General features: G+C 50.9%; 1 protein-coding gene across 1 annotated transcript in view; it reads right to left on the bottom strand.

The window, feature by feature from the left end:
- Positions 1–18,563, bottom strand: part of LOC142254388 (polycystin-1-like protein 2) — an 89,872-nt gene extending 71,309 nt beyond the window's left edge. The window contains exons 1-6 of the mRNA XM_075325430.1: positions 18,275–18,563; positions 16,599–16,763; positions 14,628–14,807; positions 14,246–14,356; positions 12,838–12,985; positions 9,433–9,659 (exon numbers count right to left, since the gene is read on the bottom strand). Coding sequence (XP_075181545.1) covers positions 9,433–9,659; positions 12,838–12,985; positions 14,246–14,356; positions 14,628–14,807; positions 16,599–16,763; positions 18,275–18,563 — 1,120 coding nt within the window. The remainder of the gene's footprint in view (positions 1–9,432; positions 9,660–12,837; positions 12,986–14,245; positions 14,357–14,627; positions 14,808–16,598; positions 16,764–18,274) is intronic.
- Positions 18,564–18,999: the final 436 nt, after the last annotated feature.

Genomic DNA, 18,999 nt, shown 5'->3' with positions numbered 1-18,999 from the left:
GAGCATCTTCTCCGTGCAGGGAAGGCGCGAAAGCGAAGCCACGCCCCCAATAAACGGAAGTGCTGAAGAGTACCAAGGGGGCGCGAGAGTGTGTCTGCCTGATGTAGCCGAGGCTATACAAGTGGGGACGCCAGGACTCTGCAGAGCTAATCGGTTCCTGGAAGCAGCTTGCAACATGTCCGCACCATCTGACAGGCCCGAGTCTCCGGAGCCTTCCCCCGGGACGGCGCCTTGGCTGAACACCCAAGTGGTGCTGTTGTGCTGCTGTAACCGGGCCCAAGTATGGAACCTGCTAGATCGCTGGACCGCTGAGATGGAGGAGCTGGCTGCGGTCGTGCGGGCGCATGAAATAGAGACCATGCTAGAGGACCTGGTGAGAGACCCACATCCTTGTGTCCCTAGAGGACCGGCCGCTGCGGCTGAAGGACTCGGTCTACCCCTGGCCCCAGCTGGGCCCGACCCATCGCCTGTGCTGACCGCCCATACAACCCCACCCAGATCACCGTCCCCGATGGAGGTGGCAGAGTCTGTGTTTCCCCGCCAGGGCCCGGAGGCCTGAGAAGAAGACAGCCCACCAATCGCTGGAGAGGGTAATGTAGATGAACCGGTAGTGTGGCGCCCTGGACAAGCCAGGGGCCACAGGTAACAACACACACACACCCCCACCCCCAGCAGTTTCACAGCAGACATCCCCAGTGAGACTTGATTTCTTCCTCGGGTTCAGACAGACACACCAGGTGGGCGGAGTCAGGAGATGGAGACGCCCACCCAGGAGTTTAGCTGGCCTGGGGCAGGAAACAAGCCCAGACAAGTCCAGGCAGAGGAAGAGAGAGGAGGTCTGCAGTGAGGCAGACGCAGACAGGGGCTTAGGTTGGAGCTTAGGTCCCTCGTGTAGAGAGTGAGGCAGACGGTAGTGGCCGTCTGCAGGGAGCCGGGCAGACAGTTGGTGGAACCGTAGGTAGCCGGGGCTGGGCGGTGGCCAACCGGTACCGAACCGGGGAGCCAGCTGGAAACCGGAGCGCAGGAGGAGCTTGCACGGAGGTGAAAGAAAGGACTTACACTACCAACCAGGGTCAGGGGAAAAACTACCGCAGCCGTCTGTGGGACCCATCTATCCAGCCGAGTGTTTTACCGAGAACTGTGTCCTCATCTTTGGCTGAGTGAGTACCACCGTGCCGTGCAGCACAGCTCTGCCCCCGCGACCCTGCACCTCACCAGGCCCCGTAGCCCGCCTGCAATCCATCCCTACCCCATCACCGGGCCCCGGGACAACCAACCCCCTACCCACGGAGGGGAGAACTAACATCCAGGCTGCTCCATGTCACCGCTCCCGGGATCCCCGTCCAGAGCAGCGGTGGTGTCACCAATATCACCACAACCGTGGGTGGCGTCACGGACAATAATCAAATCCCCACAATCAAAATCCCCTTTTCACTCACGGGCGAGGAACGCCGCTCGAGTCCCCGGGATCCGGCCCACCGCTCGAGCCACCACCGAGCAGCAGCACCAGCAGCAGCCGGACCCGAGCAGTGGGAGAGCGGAGCGTCCCCTCCTCCGCTCGTGACAACTTGGCGTCACGAACAGGATCCTACCATTCTACCGACTGGTGGAAGTGCGCCTTGTGTGACCGCCGGAGGTGTCCGGACGGAAAATTTGAAAAGCCGCGCATCTTGGGCGCGAAAGATTCCCGCTCGAGCATCTCGTCGAGTAGTGGAGGCGCGAAGGCCAAAACCCCGCCCCTATGTAGGAGGAGCCGGAAAGAGACTAAGGGGGACTGATGGCGTCTGGCCGCATGTTGCCGCGGCTATAAAAGCAGGGACGCCAGGACCCTGCGGCCATCTTGTTCCTGGGAGAGGCCGCCAGCAAGATGTACATGCCGTCCCGTAGCACCGTAGCCCCCGCGCCTGGAACCGCGGCGTGGGTGGAGATCCGGACCGCGCAGCTCCAACAGAGGCTGCAGGTCAAAATGCAGCTCCTCTTGGAGGAGTGGGAGACCGACATGACGGAGGTCATCGCGACCATGCGGAGACGCGAGGAGGAAGTTGCGAGTGAGTGACCCACGCCCCGATACCCCTAGTGGGTCGGTCATCGCGGCTGCGGGACCCGGTCTGAACCCGCTCGCCCTGCTGCCTCCCTCGCTACCCGTCCCGGCTGCCGTGACCCCGCCACTAGGCCCGCTACCCCCGCAACCGGTAGCGATACCCCGCATGTCCGCCCAGGCAGACCGACCTGTAGCCGGAGCCCGTAGCCGACCGGAGGTGCTCCCTTGGAAAGCCCAGAAGCCTGAGCCGGAGGCATTTACAGTGACTTCCCCCGAGCTGGAGCCAACAGGCCGCTCCGTGCAGAAGGCCCAGCGGAAGACAGCCCCTGTGCCCATCCCCCACACCTCGGCTGAGGTTGCGCCGGGTTGTAGCTGCAAAGCAGCACCCCAGGCCAAGTCACCGCAGGACCTTCCACCCAGATCGCCAGTGGTGGGCAGTGTCCGGAAGGTCTCGCGGGGCCCGACTCGTGCGCCGGAGCTCGCAGCAGCACCGTACTGGGATAGGGAGCCGGTACCGTTGGGCCCGGAGATCGCAGAACGGGAGAAGAAGAAGGCAGAGATGGTGGCCCGTACAATCCGGGAGAAGGAGAGCCTGAGACAAGCGACCTTCCGTGTCCGGGGCCCCCTGTATGAAGGGCAGGTGAGGCGGTTTGATGTCCACCGGGGCTATGGCTTCATATATGAGCCAGGCCTGGAGGCCGAGATCTCCATAGCCCGGTGGGACGTTAACGCCCACCTGCCAGAAGAGCACCCAGGCCGCAACTTGATGCCAGGGGACCTGGTGCAATACACCCGGCACTGCGGGGAGAGGGGGTGGTTTGCGCTGGATGCGAAGTTGAGGGGCAGCCAGGAGGCCCGTGTGTGCACCGCGCTCCCTCCCCCAAGTGATACCGAGGACTCAGAGTGATGGCAGCGGAATACCGTTGTCCTTGTCCCCCGTTGGGACCACCAGAGTGCCGTTTGAAAGTTTGAAAATGAAAAGAATGATAAGTGAATAATCTACCGATGAAGTCATCTGATTTGCACCTGATTGTCAGCCTGCTTAGAACCGGTCGTTGCCGGCAACTGGTCCCCGTTGAGACCCCCTTCATCAAGTTATGCATAAGGAACTCCTTATGAACAGGCCCCAGAGCTAGCAGGGCAACCACAAACTTGTGGCATGTAAATAAAACATGTTTTATGGCTTTCACCGTGACCGCCTCCGGAGAGGCAGATTGGAGGAAGGGCCCGCAGTGGAGCAGGCTGGCGCCCAGCCACCACTGGAACCGGTGGCGATCCTCTGGGGGTTTCAGGGGTTCCCCATGGACGTGGGTCCCCTGGAAAGGACAGAACCCACTCGGGCAACTTGTGCTGGACTGGGGTCAAGGGGTGCTGCCCATTTGCTTAGGGGCAGCATCAGGGCCAGGTTGCTTGGGTGGGAGAGCGCGGAAGCCGTAACCGTAACGTTAAAGTAAGAGTACCTCCCGATGTGGGAAGATGTTATTTTAATTTTAATCTGTTTACCGTTTTTCTATTTTTCAGTTGTGAAAATAAAACCGGTGATGGACGGGCAGCCCGCGGACGGTCTGCATTTAACTAAGGGGGAATGTGGCGCCCTGGACAAGCCAGGGGCCACAGAGAACAACACCAACACACCCCACACTCCCAGCAGGCACACCGAGGTCAGACACAAAACCCTTGTTGCCTTCCTCCAGGGGATGATGTTCACACCAGGGGGTGGGCCAGGCGGTTGGTCCCGCCCACCGAGGAGTTCACAGTCCTGGAGGCGGGAAAGGTAAGCAGATTAGTTTTGGAGGTGAAAGTGAGAGGAAGGAAAGTAGTAGTGAAGCAACTAACTGACGGCGTCCGGGTGTGTGGCCCGGGCGGTACAGCAAGGTTGGCAGACGGTGGTGACCGTCTGCAGGAGTGGCCGATTGGAGTCTACCGTAAGGACCGTGGACGGGCGGTGGCCCGGCGGTACCGGACCGGTACGCAAAGAGAAGCCAGCACCATCTGGCAGGGGCTTACGGACCCCGGCAAGGCTAGGAGTCGCCGTGAATTTGCCGAATTCGCTAGTGAAGGGAACCTCCTGGGTTTCCCAACAGCCAAGTCCCGACAAAAGGCAACAGTCCAACCAAGAGAGGGAGACACCGCCAAGGCAACCGTTTCCCAGGGCCAGAGCCTGCAGGCAAAAGGGGCTCCTCCAGCCCATATCCAAGCTGGGGAGCGGGTTACCGGTGGGAACCCATTGGAACCATCTACCGTACATAGGTGCAGGGAAAGGCAGTCACCATCAACCTGCCGGGAGAAACAACAGCGCAGCCGTCTGTGGGACCCGTCCATCCAGCCGTGTGTTTTACCGAGAACTGTGTCCTCATCATTGGCTGAGTGAGTACCACCGTGCCGTGCGGCACAGCGCTGCCCCTGCGACCCTGCACCTCACCAGGCCCCGTAGCCCGCCTGCAATCCATCCCTACCACATCACCGGGCCCCGGGACAACCAACCTCCTACCCACGGAGGGGAGAACTAACAACAAAGCTGCTCCCTGTCACTGCTCCCGGGATCCCCATCCAGAGAAGCGGTGGTGTCACCAATATCACCACAACCGTGGGTGGCGTCACGGACAATAATCAAAACCCCCACAATCAAAATCCCCCTTTTCACTCACGGGCGAGGAGCGCCGCTCGAGTCCCCGGGATCCGGCCACCGCTCGAGCCACCACCGAGCAGCAGCGGCAGCCGCAGCAGCAGCAGCGGCCGGACCCGAGCAGTGGGAGAGCGCAACGTCCCCTCCTCCGCCCGTGACAACTTGGCGTCACGGGACGCCAGGACTCTGCAAGTATTTGGTTCCTGGAACACCGCTGCGCGAGATGTCCCGTCCGTCCGGCACCGCTGATGACGACGGCCCCGGCAGTCCACCCGGCCGCAACGGCAGCAAAGCACCCATCCCGTTAAGGAATCTGGGCCCGTTCCTGGACTGGGGTCAAGGGGTGCTGCCCACTTCTTAGGGGCAGCATCAGGGCCAGGTTATTTGGGTGGGTGACTGAAGGACCCGTTCCGTTGCCGCTATTAAAAGTGTTTTATTGCTGTTGCAACGGTTGAAGTGATATGCCTCCCGTAAGGGAAGTTTTATGAAATAAATTGCATGTGTGAAAATGTTTTAAAATGTTTTATTCTTTTTCAGTTGTGAAAATAAAACCGGTGATGGACGGGCAGCCCGCGGACGGTCTGCATTTTACTAAGGGGGAATGTGGCGCCCTGGACAAGCCAGGGGCCACAGGTAACAACACACACCCCCACCCCCAGCAGTTTCACAGCAGACATCCCCAGTGAGACTTGATTTCTTCCTCGGGTTCAGACAGACACACCAGGTGGGCGGAGTCAGGAGATGGAGACACCCACCCAGGAGTTTAGCTGGCCTGGGGCAGGAAACAAGCCCAGACAAGTCCAGGCAGAGGAAGAGAGGAGGTCTGCAGTGAGGCAGACGCAGACAGGGGCCTAGGTTGGAGCTTAGGTCCCTCGTGTAGAGAGTGAGGCAGACGGTAGTGGCCGTCTGCAGGGAGCCGGGCAGACAGTTGGTGGAACCGTAGGTAGCCGGGGCTGGCCGGGGCTGGGCGGTGGCCCACCGTTACCGAACCGGGGAGCCAGCTGGAAACCGGAGCGCAGGAGGAGCTTGCACGGAGGTGAAAGAAAGGACTTACACTACCAACCAGGGTCAGGGGAAAAACTATCGCCGCCGTCTGTGGGACCCGTCCATCCAGCCGAGTGTTTTACCGAGAACTGTGTCCTCATCTTTGGCTGAGTGAGTACCACCGTGCCGTGCGGCACAGCGCTGCCCCCGCGACCCTGCACCTCACCAGGCCCCGTAGCCCGCCTGCAATCCATCCCTACCCCATCACCGGGCCCCGGGACAACCAACCCCCTACCCACGGAGTGGAGAACTAACATCCAGGCTGCTCCATGTCACCGCTCCCAGGATCCCCATCCAGAGCAGCGGTGGTGTCACCAATATCACCACATCACCATATCCCGAGCAGTGGGAGAGCGCAGCGTCCCCTCCTCCGCCCGCGACAGTAGCAGACCTCCCCACCCCAACCGATGACGGGTCACTTGCCACTGAGGAGCCACGAGTCTGGGCTCAGCTGGAAACCGTTACCGGCCTGCCAAGCCCCACCGTTAGTTCCCTGGAGGCAGGTGACAGCAGCAGCTCGGGGGCTGACACAGAACCGGTCTCGGAGTCCGAGGAAGCGGGTGAGAGCCTTCCCAATGGCGATGCGCCAGTGGCTTTCTATGTCCCGCGCGGTGGAGGGAACGGATACCGGGCGGCCCTCTCCCACCAGGCCTGCCATCGGATGTTTGCAATATTAACAGGCGAGGCCACCTCAGAGGAAGAGGTGGAATAGGCAGCGGTCCGCCGTTGCAAGCAAGTTGTCCCCCGTTGGGACCCTCAGCAGTTGAAATGAATGACTTTAATGAACTGTGACAGTTACCTGATTGTCTACATGATTATTCCGGCCATTGCCGGCAAGTTGTCCCCGGAGGGAGCCTGTTTGTTTTACAACCTGAATGAGAGACTACTCATGGACATGGCCGAGAACTGTCAGGCCACCCACGAACTTGTGGGCTTGTAAATAAGTTGAGGGGTGATATTCCGTCGGAGCCGCCTCCGGAGAGGCAGATTGGAGGAAGGGCCCGCAGCAGAGTAGGCTGGGGCCCGGCCACCACCAGGACCGGTGGCAATCCTCCGGGGGTCAGGGGTCCCCCAAGGACGTGGGGTCCCCTGAAGTGACAGCCGGGTGCGAGTTACCGTACCCGTTCCCGCTCGGGCAGCCTGAACCTGGACTGGGGTCAAGGGGTGCTGCCCACTTCTTAGGGGCAGCATCAGGGCTAGGTTGCTTGGGTGGGAGAGCGGAAGACATCTGTCCGTCTGTTGTTATTAAAAATGTTATATATGTGCAACGTTGAAGTGTCCTTACAAGAAATGCTTATGTTTGAAAATGTTTTACATGTTATTTATATCTTTTTACAGTTTTGAAAAATAAAACCGGTGATGGACGGGCAGCCCGCGGACGGTCTGCATTTCACCAAGGGGGAATGTGGCGCCCTGGCCTAGCCAGGTCGTCACAGATAACATCCAAACACCCCCACCCCCATTAGACAGGGACACCAGCTAAACAAAAACCCTTGTTGCCTCCCTCCAGTGTCTGATGTCCACACCAGTGGGGCAGAGCTAAGCGGTTGGCTCCACCCACCGAAGAGTTCACAGGCCTGAAGGCGGGAAAAGTGTCAGAACAGTTTAGTAGAACAGTGTAGGAGTTTGAAGTGAGAGGAGCAAGCACTTGGGTGTCTGGGTTTGTGGCCCAGGCACTGACAGCAAGGTTGGCAGACGGTGGTGGCCGTCTGCAGGAGTGGTGGAGCAACGCGGAACCGTAGGACCGGGGACGGGCGACGGCCCGCCGGTACCGACCGGGGAGCGAAGTGAAGCCAGCACACACAGGCAGGGCCATCGGACCCCGACCAGGCTTGGAGGCGCCGACAATAGTCAGATCCGAATGTAACTGGAATCCCAGAGGTTTCACAACAGCAAAAGTCCCGATTGAAGGCAACAGCCCACACCGTGAGGGTATACAGCTACCGCCTAAGGCTAGAGACCCAAGGGCGAGCGTCGGCGGGCAAACGGGCTCCTCTGGTACCCATACACCGGGGAGCAGACTACCGTTGGGAATCCATAGTAGTCAGAAAGAAGAACATCAAGGTGCAGGGAAAGACAGCCGCCATCACCTGTCCGGGGGGAAGCACTGCAGCCGGCTGTGGGACCCGTCCACCTCACAGACCCTGCCTCCCCATCACAACAACATCACCGGGCCCCGGGACCACCGACCCCTACCCATGGAGGGGGAAATCAACATCCCAGCTGCTCCTTACCATCGCTCCCGGGATCCCCATCATCAGCAGCGGTGGTGCCTATCTTCACCACGACCCGTGGCTGGCGTCACGGACTAAATCCCCCAAACCAACCACCCCTTTCACTCACGGGCGAGGGGCGCCGCTCGAGTCCCCGGATCCGGCCCACCGCACGAGCCACCGAGCAGCAGCAGCAGCCGCAGCAGCGCCGGACCCGAGCGTTAGTGAGAGCGCAGCAGCGACGGCGTCCTCCCCGCCCGCGACAATAGTAATTCTAGCTCTGCTACACCAGTATGGCATCTCCTCTATACAGCCTATTATTTCTTTGACACTTTCTCCCACAATCCTACTGGTCTGCTGAAAAGATCTACCTCCCCAGGCGAGTCATGTCTCAAAAATTACAAAATGCTATTATATCAGCAGGTATTCCAAAAGTTGGGAACTCGCGTCTGTACGACGAGCCACTTACACTAGAAGTCCCAGAAATTTCGAGCTCCAAAGGGTTCCAAAGGTAGAAATGTTAAATGACCCCTCTCTGGGACTTCTAGTGTTAAAGAAATTTTCCAGTTTCAGAAAACCCCTCTTTACTTACCCTCCCCAGGTCCAGCGCTGAGTCTCTGTCGCTGTTCCTGGTGTCTGCAATTGTCTGCAGTGCTGACGTTATATAGACAGCCCAGTGAGTGAGCTCAGCGGTTGACATCACAGTTCACTCCTAGCTGTTGAGCTCACTGACTGGTTGCAGTGTTGCAGACAAATTAAGACCCAGTGCAACAGTGAAGACTAAGTGCAGGACCCTAGGAGGGTGAGGAAAGCGTTTTTTTTCTTTTTTTTTTTTAAAGTTACTGCACCCAGTGATTTTCTGAAACCAGAAAACCCTAATAATGTTCTACAGCAAAGGAGTGTGGAATCATCCTGGTACTCCACCAACGGAGCATGACATGCTTTTTTTTGTTGGGTTTTATAGAATTTGACTAAAGAGACTCTGTATGCCTTGTGATGAGGTTACTCTCTCTGCTTGCTCCACAAGGTAACGATATGACTACTTCTTACTTAAAAATGTCACCACATAAACCACACTCACAAGCCTTCCTTTGGCTTGACAGGACACAAATATAGTATACAGTCTGTATACAGTACGCTTGGACCGGTTCAGATATTCTTTTTCCACATGAGAATCCTAGTGGAAGTATCTCCCTCTCCACGCACTGACCCCGGTCAGTACATACAATCCCTCTCTCTGAGGGTCCTTCTGGAGGTGTCACAAACCTCCGCACACTGACCATGTGCCAAACAACCAGTCTCCATCTTAACAAGTGAGACACACTAACATGGTATGTGGATAGCCAGACATGCTTGTGTCTCCAGCTACCTGTAAAACCTGTCCCTGGAACGCCCTAATAAGTCCCGTGGCACTACAAGTACCGAAGCGGACATTACACCATCTTCGTGATACATACCCTTTGTCATATTACAGCCTCCATATGTTTATAAAAAGTTTTGTCTCGTACCTGTGTTCATTTCCACTTGAATCCACAAGGTTTCGCCATAGACTGCTCTACAAGCTTCATCTGGGGACTCATGTTGGGTAAAACAGCCAGTAACACTGAGGGCGCGGGCATTTTCCTCCACCACGATGTTTCGCTGTGCCATCACATGCCATTCGCTCGTTGAACACTCTACAAACACCGTGAAGTCTCCAGGGGACGTGTAGATGTGTATTATACTGCTTGACACACTGTGGGATAAAACAGGGGCCATGTTCATAGCCTGTCCGATTGTGCCAGGATGTGACTATAATGATGTGTGATTGTAGATGATGATACATATCAGTTGCCATGAGGAAGTGACCATTGATAAACCTAAAGAACTTCACCTTTACTATATATTTATATTGTGGGGGGTATCAGATACATTGTAATAAAGCATGTGTAGTTTTCAGGAGATAAAAGTGATAATCACCCTATGGATAAGTGTGGCAATAAAACTAACGAGTGCAAACAGAATAATCTTGTAATCTTCACATGCACTAAATACAGCGCTGACAACACTGGTGTAAATGGGGCCTAAGGTTAATTACGCAGCCACTTATGGTACAAAAAGGAAACCTTGGTCATGGGATGATCGGGTTTTTCTTGCATTCAGATCCAAGGACACACAAAAAACAGCTCAATCTCACGCCACACGTGACAACAGGCATGCAATATTAGGGAGATATATATATATATACAGTACAGACCAAAAGTTTGGACACACCTTCTCATCTCTAGAACAACTGTTAAGAGGAGACTTTGTGCATCAGGCCTTCATGGTAAAATAGCTGCTAGGAAACCACTGCTAAGAACAGGCAACAAGCAGAAGAGAGCTGTTTGGGCCAAAGAACACAAGGAATGGACATTAGACCAGTGGAAATCTGTGCTTTGGTCGAATGAGTCCAAATTTGAGATCTTTCGATCCAACCACCGTGTCTTTGTAGAAAAGGTGAACGGATGGACTCTACGTGCCTGGTTCCCACCGTGAAGCATGGAGGAGGAGGTGTGATGGTGTGGGGGGGCTTTGCTGGTGACACTGTTGGGGATTTATTCAAAATTGAAGGCATACAGAACCAGTTTGGCTACCGCAGCATCTTGCAGCGGCATGCTATTCCATCGGGTTTGCGTTTAGTTGGACCATCATTTATTTTTCAACAGGACAATGACCCCAAACACACCTCCAGGCTGTGTAAGGACTATTTGACTAAGAAGGAGAGTGATGGGTGCTACGCCAAATGACCTGGCCTCCACAGTCACCAGACCTGAACCCAATCGAGATGGTTTGGGGTGAGCTGGACCGCAGAGTGAAGGCAAAAGGGCCAACAAGTGCTAAGCATCTCTGGGAACTCCTTCAAGACTGTTGGAAAACCATTTCCAGTGACTACCTCTTGAAGCTCATCAAGAGAATGCCAAGAGTGTGGAAAACAGTAATCAAAGCAAAAGGTGGCTACTCTGAAGAACCTAGAATATAAGACATATTTTCAGTTGTTTCACACTTTTTTAAGTATTTCATTCCGCATGTTTTAATTCATAGTCTTGATGCCTTCAATGTGAATCTACAATTTTCAGAGTCCTGAAAATAAAGAAAACTCTTTGAATGAGAAGGTGTGCCCAAACCTTTGGTCTCTACTGTATATATATAAATATATATACAGTTAGGTCCAGAAATATTTGGACAGTGACACAATTTTCGCGAGTTGGGCTCTGCATGCCACCACATTGGATTTGAAATGAAACCTCTACAACAGAATTCAAGTGCAGATTGTAACGTTTAATTTGAAGGTTTGAACAAAAAGATCTGATAGAAATTGTAGGAATTGTACACATTTCTTTACAAACACTCCACATTTTAGGAGGTCAAAAGTAATTGGACAAATAAACCAAACCCAAACAAAATATTTTTATTTTCAATATTTTGTTGCGAATCCTTTGGAGGCAATCACTGCCTTAAGTCTGGAATCCATGGACATCACCAAACGCTGGGTTTCCTCCTTCTTAATGCTTTGCCAGGCCTTTACAGCCGCAGCCTTCAGGTCTTGCTTGTTTGTGGGTCTTTCCGTCTTAAGTCTGGATTTGAGCAAGTGAAATGCATGCTCAATTGGGTTAAAATCTGGTGATTGACTTGGCCATTGCAGAATGTTCCACTTTTTTGCACTCATGAACTCCTGGGTAGCTTTGGCTGTATGCTTGGGGTCATTGTCCATCTGTACTATGAAGCGCCGTCCGATCAACTTTGCGGCATTTGGCTGAATCTGGGCTGAAAGTATATCCCGGTACACTTCAGAATTCATCCGGCAACTCTTGTCTGCTGTTATGTCATCAATAAACACAAGTGACCCAGTGCCATTGAAAGCCATGCATGCCCATGCCATCACGTTGCCTCCACCATGTTTTACAGAGGATGTGGTGTGCCTTGGATCATATGCCGTTCCCTTTCTTCTCCAAACTTTTTTCTTCCCATCATTCTGGTACAGGTTGATCTTTGTCTCATCTGTCCATAGAATACTTTTCCAGAACTGAGCTGGCTTCATGAGGTGTTTTTCAGCAAATTTAACTCTGGCCTGTCTATTTTTGGAATTGATGAATGGTTTGCATCTAGATGTGAACCCTTTGTATTTACTTTCATGGAGTCTTCTCTTTACTGTTGACTTAGAGACAGATACACCTACTTCACTGAGAGTATTCTGGACTTCAGTTGATGTTGTGAACGGGTTCTTCTTCACCAAAGAAAGTATGCGGCGATCATCCACAACTGTTGTCATCCGTGGACGCCCAGGCCTTTTTGAGTTCCCAAGCTCACCAGTCAATTCCTTTTTTCTCAGAATGTACCCGACTGTTGATTTTGCTACTCCAAGCATGTCTGCTATCTCTCTGATGGATTTTTTCTTTTTTTTCAGCCTCAGGATGTTCTGCTTCACCTCAATTGAGAGTTCCTTAGACCGCATGTTGTCTGGTCATAGCAACAGCTTCCAAATGCAAAACCACACACCTGTAATCAACCCCAGACCTTTTAACTACTTCATTGATTACAGGTTAACGAGGGAGACGCCTTCAGAGTTAATTGCAGCCCTTAGAGTCCCTTGTCCAATTACTTTTGGTCCCTTGAAAAAGAGGAGGCTATGCATTACAGAGCTATGATTCCTAAACCCGTTCTCCAATTTGGATGTGAAAACTCTCATATTGCAGCTGGGAGTGTGCACTTTCAGCCCATATTATATATATAATTGTATTTCTGAACATGTTTTTGTAAACAGCTAAAATAACAAAACTTGTGTCACTGTCCAAATATTTCTGGACCTAACTGTATATATACATACACACATTATATATATATTTTTATATTTATATTTACAGTATAAATATATACGGTTGGGCTTTACTTACTTATCCGGCTGGTAGGGATCAATATTGTGTCCGTCTCCAGTGCTTACGATGCAGGACAGGTTCCCGGTGTATTCAGGCAGAAGCCATTGTATAGTAATGGTTACGTTTTCCATCACAGAGGATTTACTAACTAAATCGAGCTTCAAACCTGTGCATAAAGACGGCAGATTAATAGAGGTGTCCGTGGAAATCTCTACCAAGTCTTATTATTCCTATTATTACGATCTATAGTGAAGGAAATAAGTATTGGATCCCTTGCTGATTTTGTAAGTATGCCCACTGACAAAGACATGAACAGTCTATAATTTTAAGGGTAGGTTAATTTTAATAGTGAGAAATAGAATATCCGTAATAAAATTCAGAAAAATCACCTTGTAAAAATTATATAAATTTATTTGCATTTTGCAGAGAAACCCGACCCGACTTCTTACATGCCAGGGGGCAGTGAGCTGGTACTTGATTGACAGTTAAGACCAGCGGCAACTGTGATCGCTCCGAAGCGGATATATGGGGAAGCTGTCAAGCTGCCACCAGGGGGAGCTGGAGCTCTGCAGCAGAAGACACTACACGGAGCAACAAGAACCAGGAAGTAAATACACAGTGTTCTCGTACACTGCCTCACAGTACAGCTGGGGAGCAGAGCTGCGGGGCGTGCGAAGAATGGTCAGGCAGGCTGGGTCAAACACAGTACGGGCAGAAGGAGGACCGGAGGAACGAGCAGAAGCAGAGTCGATGTCAGGCCAAGGTCAGTACCAGAGGAAGCAACCGAGTGGGGAGGTAGAAGAGGGGACAGAGGAATGGAGGGGCGACAAGGGATGGAACATAGACAGGGCACGGGGGCACAGGAGCAGATGGATCAGGATATCACTTACAGGACCAGCAATCACAGGCAAAGCAGTGCTAAGCTTATAGCCGGCGCTGGTTCACCGGAGATGTCAGTTTTTAAAGCATCCAAGCTCTGGAAGTGAGGCCCGGGAGAAGGCTCCGCCCCCTAGCCATGTGGACGGGGAGGCGAAACCGTGACAGAAGCTTTGTCTCCGCATCACAATAGGGCCGTAGCACTGAAGCTAGCTGGTCTCCGGAGCTTACAGTGCGCTCCAGCAACCTGTGCAGCTTCAGAGCAGCTCTTACAAGCTCTGCTGGAAAGAGCTTGTAAGCACAGCACATGTTTGCAATTCTATTTCTGTAAGACCAAGGGTTAACCTCATTATATTAAATGGTTAAAAATAATGACCTTTGCATTTACTTGCTATTAAAATATCACACTAGACTGCAGAGGTGGCTGGATTTTTTTGTTAACAAAAAGAACAAGATATATGCGTAACAGTAAAAATTGTGATCCCTGATGTTTGGAGCTAGAGGTGATCAGCATCGCAGCTCGTCTCATAAACTGAAGCAAGAGACTTACCTTCCATGCAGCTATACAAGACAGACAGGTAACTACCGGACCCAGGACAGGGATCTCCGAACTGTGTAGCATCTGCGGTGACCTGACACGCCTGCAGCCCATGGCACTGACCTTGTGGAGAACAACATTATCCATTAGTAGTGTCCTGCTCACATCACCAAATTGGTGTCCCATCAAAGTGGATATCAAATTATTGTCAGAACCTTCTAATAAAATGGGTTGTGTAAAGGAAACAACCCCTTTTTTAGTCCAAGTATGGACCACCATCCAGAGGTCTACTGACCTCAACTTGACAGACTCAGGATGGCCTGTTTGATCAGGAGATCCGAGTCCGGTCCGTGCATCGTGGTCTTGTACTTGGACTCAATATAACAAGTCTTACCTGCAACTTGTTCTTTAACACTGTTCCAGTTGCATCCGCTGGTTGTAAGTGACTCACTCCCCCGAGTACAAAAATGGGGGCTCTTACGTCCAAAGAAGCTGTCGGTAATCTGCACCACTTCTCCGGACCCGCACTGTAATGTGGCATTCTGCTGATCACAGGCAATAGTGTGATCGGACTCTAAAATGACAAGAAAGTGAAAAATAGTCAGCCAATTAAAGAGGTTTTATGGACTTAAAGGGTTATTCCCAAAAAGTTGAGATTTTTACAAACATCGTAGACTGTCATGGCAGCATTGGGTTCTGTTCAGACTATTGATTGTGGCACTCTGTACGATAACTTCTCTGGTGTCTCTGATCAATGCAGGCAGACTCGGGTGTTGACCTACAGAGTGGTAGTTCATAGGCAAGCTAGCAAGGTCTGCTATTCTGCTTGTTAGTCTCCTTTGATCACATGTTGTGATGATGCCAATCACATCTGCTCCTATATATGCTGACTAGATCTTTCCTTCTATGCCAGCTATAGTTTATCTTAGCTGGTCTGGTGAGGTGTTGTGATCCAGACTATCTGGTGATTGTAGTATTAGTTGTTGTGTGCGGTTGTGGAGTTAACCCTTGTTGCCTTTGGTTGCTACCTTCCTGCTCTTGCTTTTTTTCTGAGTCTCTCTTTGTCTATTCCTGTGTGTGTGCGCAGGGTGTCAGAGTTTTGGTTTTCCCTTGTCTGTGTTTATCTGTGTTTCCATCTGACTTCTGCTCCTTGCTTCCCTGTTGGGAGGGGGGAATCAGATTAGATCTAGTCAGGAGCATAGCCAGGCATTGGACTCAGGCATTTCCACCATCAAGAGTAACCCTGAGGTTATAGATAACCTAGGGTCCTCTAGCGTAATGGACAGCATAGAAGCCCCTGTCCCTTGTTATCGTACAGTTACATTGTGACAATAATTCACTTATCGCTGGGGAGGGACCCCCCTATAATCGCTAAAATTGGGACTTTAGAACCCGAGAACTGAGCTTTGTAGAGCCCCCATCTTGAATATGGCAGATGTCTGAATGCTCAACCTCAGCGCCATTCATTGTCTATGGCACTGCTGGACAATGCCTGTGGCAGAGCGTAAAGCACCATTTCTGTGTTTCCTTTTATTTCACCACTTTAGTGGTGCTTCTAATATAGGTCCCCGGCCCTATGTGTTATAGTCACATGCCACCTTCTTCATCTTTTTCCAGTGTTGCTCTGGTCGGTGTTTGGCAATTTGTGACCTGCTGGCGGCTCCAGTGTTTCATGAAGCACACTGTAGGTCACAAATCAAAACAAGTCTATGAGAGCCTCATTATGGCTTTCATAGACTTGTATTAAGTGCTTGCAACGTAACTTCTGACTTCCGGCCAGTCAGAAGTTACACGTGCAAGATGGCGCTCCAGGATCGGAGCAATGCCGAAAAAGGTTGAAAACACCGGAGGGTGAGTATGAGAAAGGGTGCAGGGGATTAAAACTTAAAGCACCACTCCAGGGCTGAAAAAAACCCTGCTGGAGTGGTGCTTTAACATTTTGGGGATACCTCTTTAATATCAATCATCTGTCCATCAATATCAGATCTGTGAGGGAGTGACTCCTGCAATGTCTAATGATCCGCTCATGGCATATCAAAACTGGCACTTCTCTGTATATCTTGTGGTCAGGATGAATACTTCTGCAATTTATCACCTATACAAATGAATGGGAGATTGCAAAACCATTCACAGCTACTATATAAAATAGAAGCCAGCTGCTTGGCATTGGGTGCTGGACCTCACCATCTGATGATACAATACAGGGTGCCATTCTTAGGGGAAAACTCAACATTCAATTAATATATCAGGGGAACCTGTAATAAGTGCATGGTGACCAAACCACAGCATCATGAAACCCCTACTAATTGGGCTCCATAAGAGCTTGGCCAATCCCCAATCCAATATATTGTAGAAAATCACTTACCAAATTCACAAACAAAATATAGTTCCTGACTGCAGTTATCCGTTGTCCCCCATTGGTAGTCAGACTGTTTTATTAGGTGGCCACATCTCCCATTAGGAGCAGAGGTGCCCTGGCCAGTCCAGTGGCTATAGGTTATGTTAGATGTATCCAACCAGGTCACCGATTCTGTGCATGAAAAGGCTTTATTATCATCATACACATATATACAACAGTATACAGTGTGTCCACCCATATCCTGTCCACCGCCATTAACTTGAGAACGGCGGCAGCTATAGGCATAGAAGTGGTGTCTAGGTATAGTAAAGTAGCCATGCGCTACGCAATGAAACCACCTATAGCACCACCTGGTGGAAAACAACAGAGTTAGCATTTTTATCTCGAAAACGGAACGAGATAGAGAAAAAAAGTGAATTACAAAGTTGTAGGGCATCATCAATTCAATACGAATCGACACCTTGCATACAGAATTGCTATGATTAGAACGTGTAAAACTCACAAGGCTGCGGACATGAAGCGATACCTCATGGAGACCTTCCTACAAGTCATTGGGTATGGTGGCTGTGGCCTCCACGCTCACCTGACCTGACCCCATTGGACTTCTTTCTGTGAGGTCACATCAAACAGCAGGTGTATGCGACCCCTCCACCAACATTGCAGGACCTACGACGATGTATCACAGATGCTTGTGCAAACGTGTCACCTACCATATTGCAGAACGTGCAGCAAGATACAGTATGCTGTGCAGAGTCCAGATGTGCATTGCAGCTGACGAGGGCCACTTTGAGCATCAAAGTTAAATGAGCGCCATATGCGTGACCAGCATTCAATGTTTTGGGGGGGGGGGGGTCATGGGTTTCATATCATAGCATTTCTGTATGCAAGGTGTCGATGCGTATTGAATTGATGATGCCCTACAACTTTATAATTCACTTTTTTTCTCTATCTCGTTCCGTTTTCGAGATAAAAATGCTAACTCCGTTGTTCTCCACCAGGTGGTGCTATAGGTGGTTTCATTGCGTAGCGCATGGCTACTTTACTATACCTAGACACTACTTCTATGCCTATAGCTGCCGCCGTTCTCAAGTTAATGGCGGTGGACACGATATGAGTGGTCAAACTGTATAAAACACTTAATACATACAAAAGATGAAAATCTACAAAATCAAGACAAAGATCTGCCTCAATCCCCCCTCCACTCCTCGTAATCGTTCTCGGCATCTTCTCTGCTGGAGATGGATGACTCTTGACAACAGGCAGTAGAAATCTAATAAATAACACAATCTGCCTATTTTGGAACATTATCTGTGAAATGGCATACATTATGAGTTCCAGGCTATGTCCACCCCAGATATAGGCTAAAAACGAGATATGAACATAGTCCTACATGTACTTGTTTCTATTTACCATTTGCAGAAGGGTGTACATCCACTTTCCCAAAAAATTTGCGCTCCAGCTCCAGGATGATCTTTTAAAAACAATAATCTTTGTTCCATTACATCAATTAATATGGCACAAAGAAAAGACATGGAGGATAGGAGATCTGGCAACGCGTTTCGAACTATATCAAAGCCGGAACATCGCTGCTCTGTACCACTTGGTATGCAAATACAAAACTCAATAGCAATCTATGGTAAAATGCTGTTACCGATACATTAGTGAATATATAACTCATTTACCTTCTGGGTCAGTGTGAATAAGACCGATCCACCAATCCATCTCCTTCGACAGATGTTCACTTAAGAAATCCTGTGTCCCTTGATCATGGATGAAAACCAGATGACCTCCTCCTCTCTCGCACCAGGACTGTGCACTTGAGAAAGTGCGTTCAAATCGGACAAATTCATAGCACGATGTGTTATAGGGCACCTGGTATTTGGAGCAAGGTGAGGAATCAGTACAGATGACAGAAGCAAAGCAGAACAGAATCAGGAATATGAGACTTGTCCTACAACGAGGACCAAACATGGTGCTGCCCACGCTCAGAGCTTCTGTGGAATCATACCTTCAATAAGTCGTGATGATCTCTACCCAGCAATGAGGGACGTCACTCCACCAATGACCATTTTCTGCTCCATTGTGCTTTCACTAGGCCATAAAAAGGAGAATAAATTATAGATGGCATTATCCAACAAGATACACAATACCAGACATCTCTCAAAATAGCTCAATTGTAAAAGGAGCTCTAATTACTACACAACATTGTTTGGTTGGGAGAAGATAAGACCGTAATCCTCCTCTCCTACAGCTGGTGATTGGAGATAGGCCTGCCAAAATGTCTTATGTTTGTCCCTATGTCATCACAGCAAAGGCGGAAACAAAGAAATGCACTTCTATCAAGCAAAGAGAACAATAGAGGGGAACAATGAAAGCATGTGTCCTCTACTTGTATATATGTAATATT

Source organism: Anomaloglossus baeobatrachus, chromosome 10 (assembly GCF_048569485.1).
Source record: "Anomaloglossus baeobatrachus isolate aAnoBae1 chromosome 10, aAnoBae1.hap1, whole genome shotgun sequence".
Taxonomy (NCBI): domain Eukaryota; kingdom Metazoa; phylum Chordata; class Amphibia; order Anura; family Aromobatidae; genus Anomaloglossus; species Anomaloglossus baeobatrachus.
Note: the sequence above shows the minus strand (reverse complement) of the source record. Positions and strands in the feature narration are given on the sequence as shown.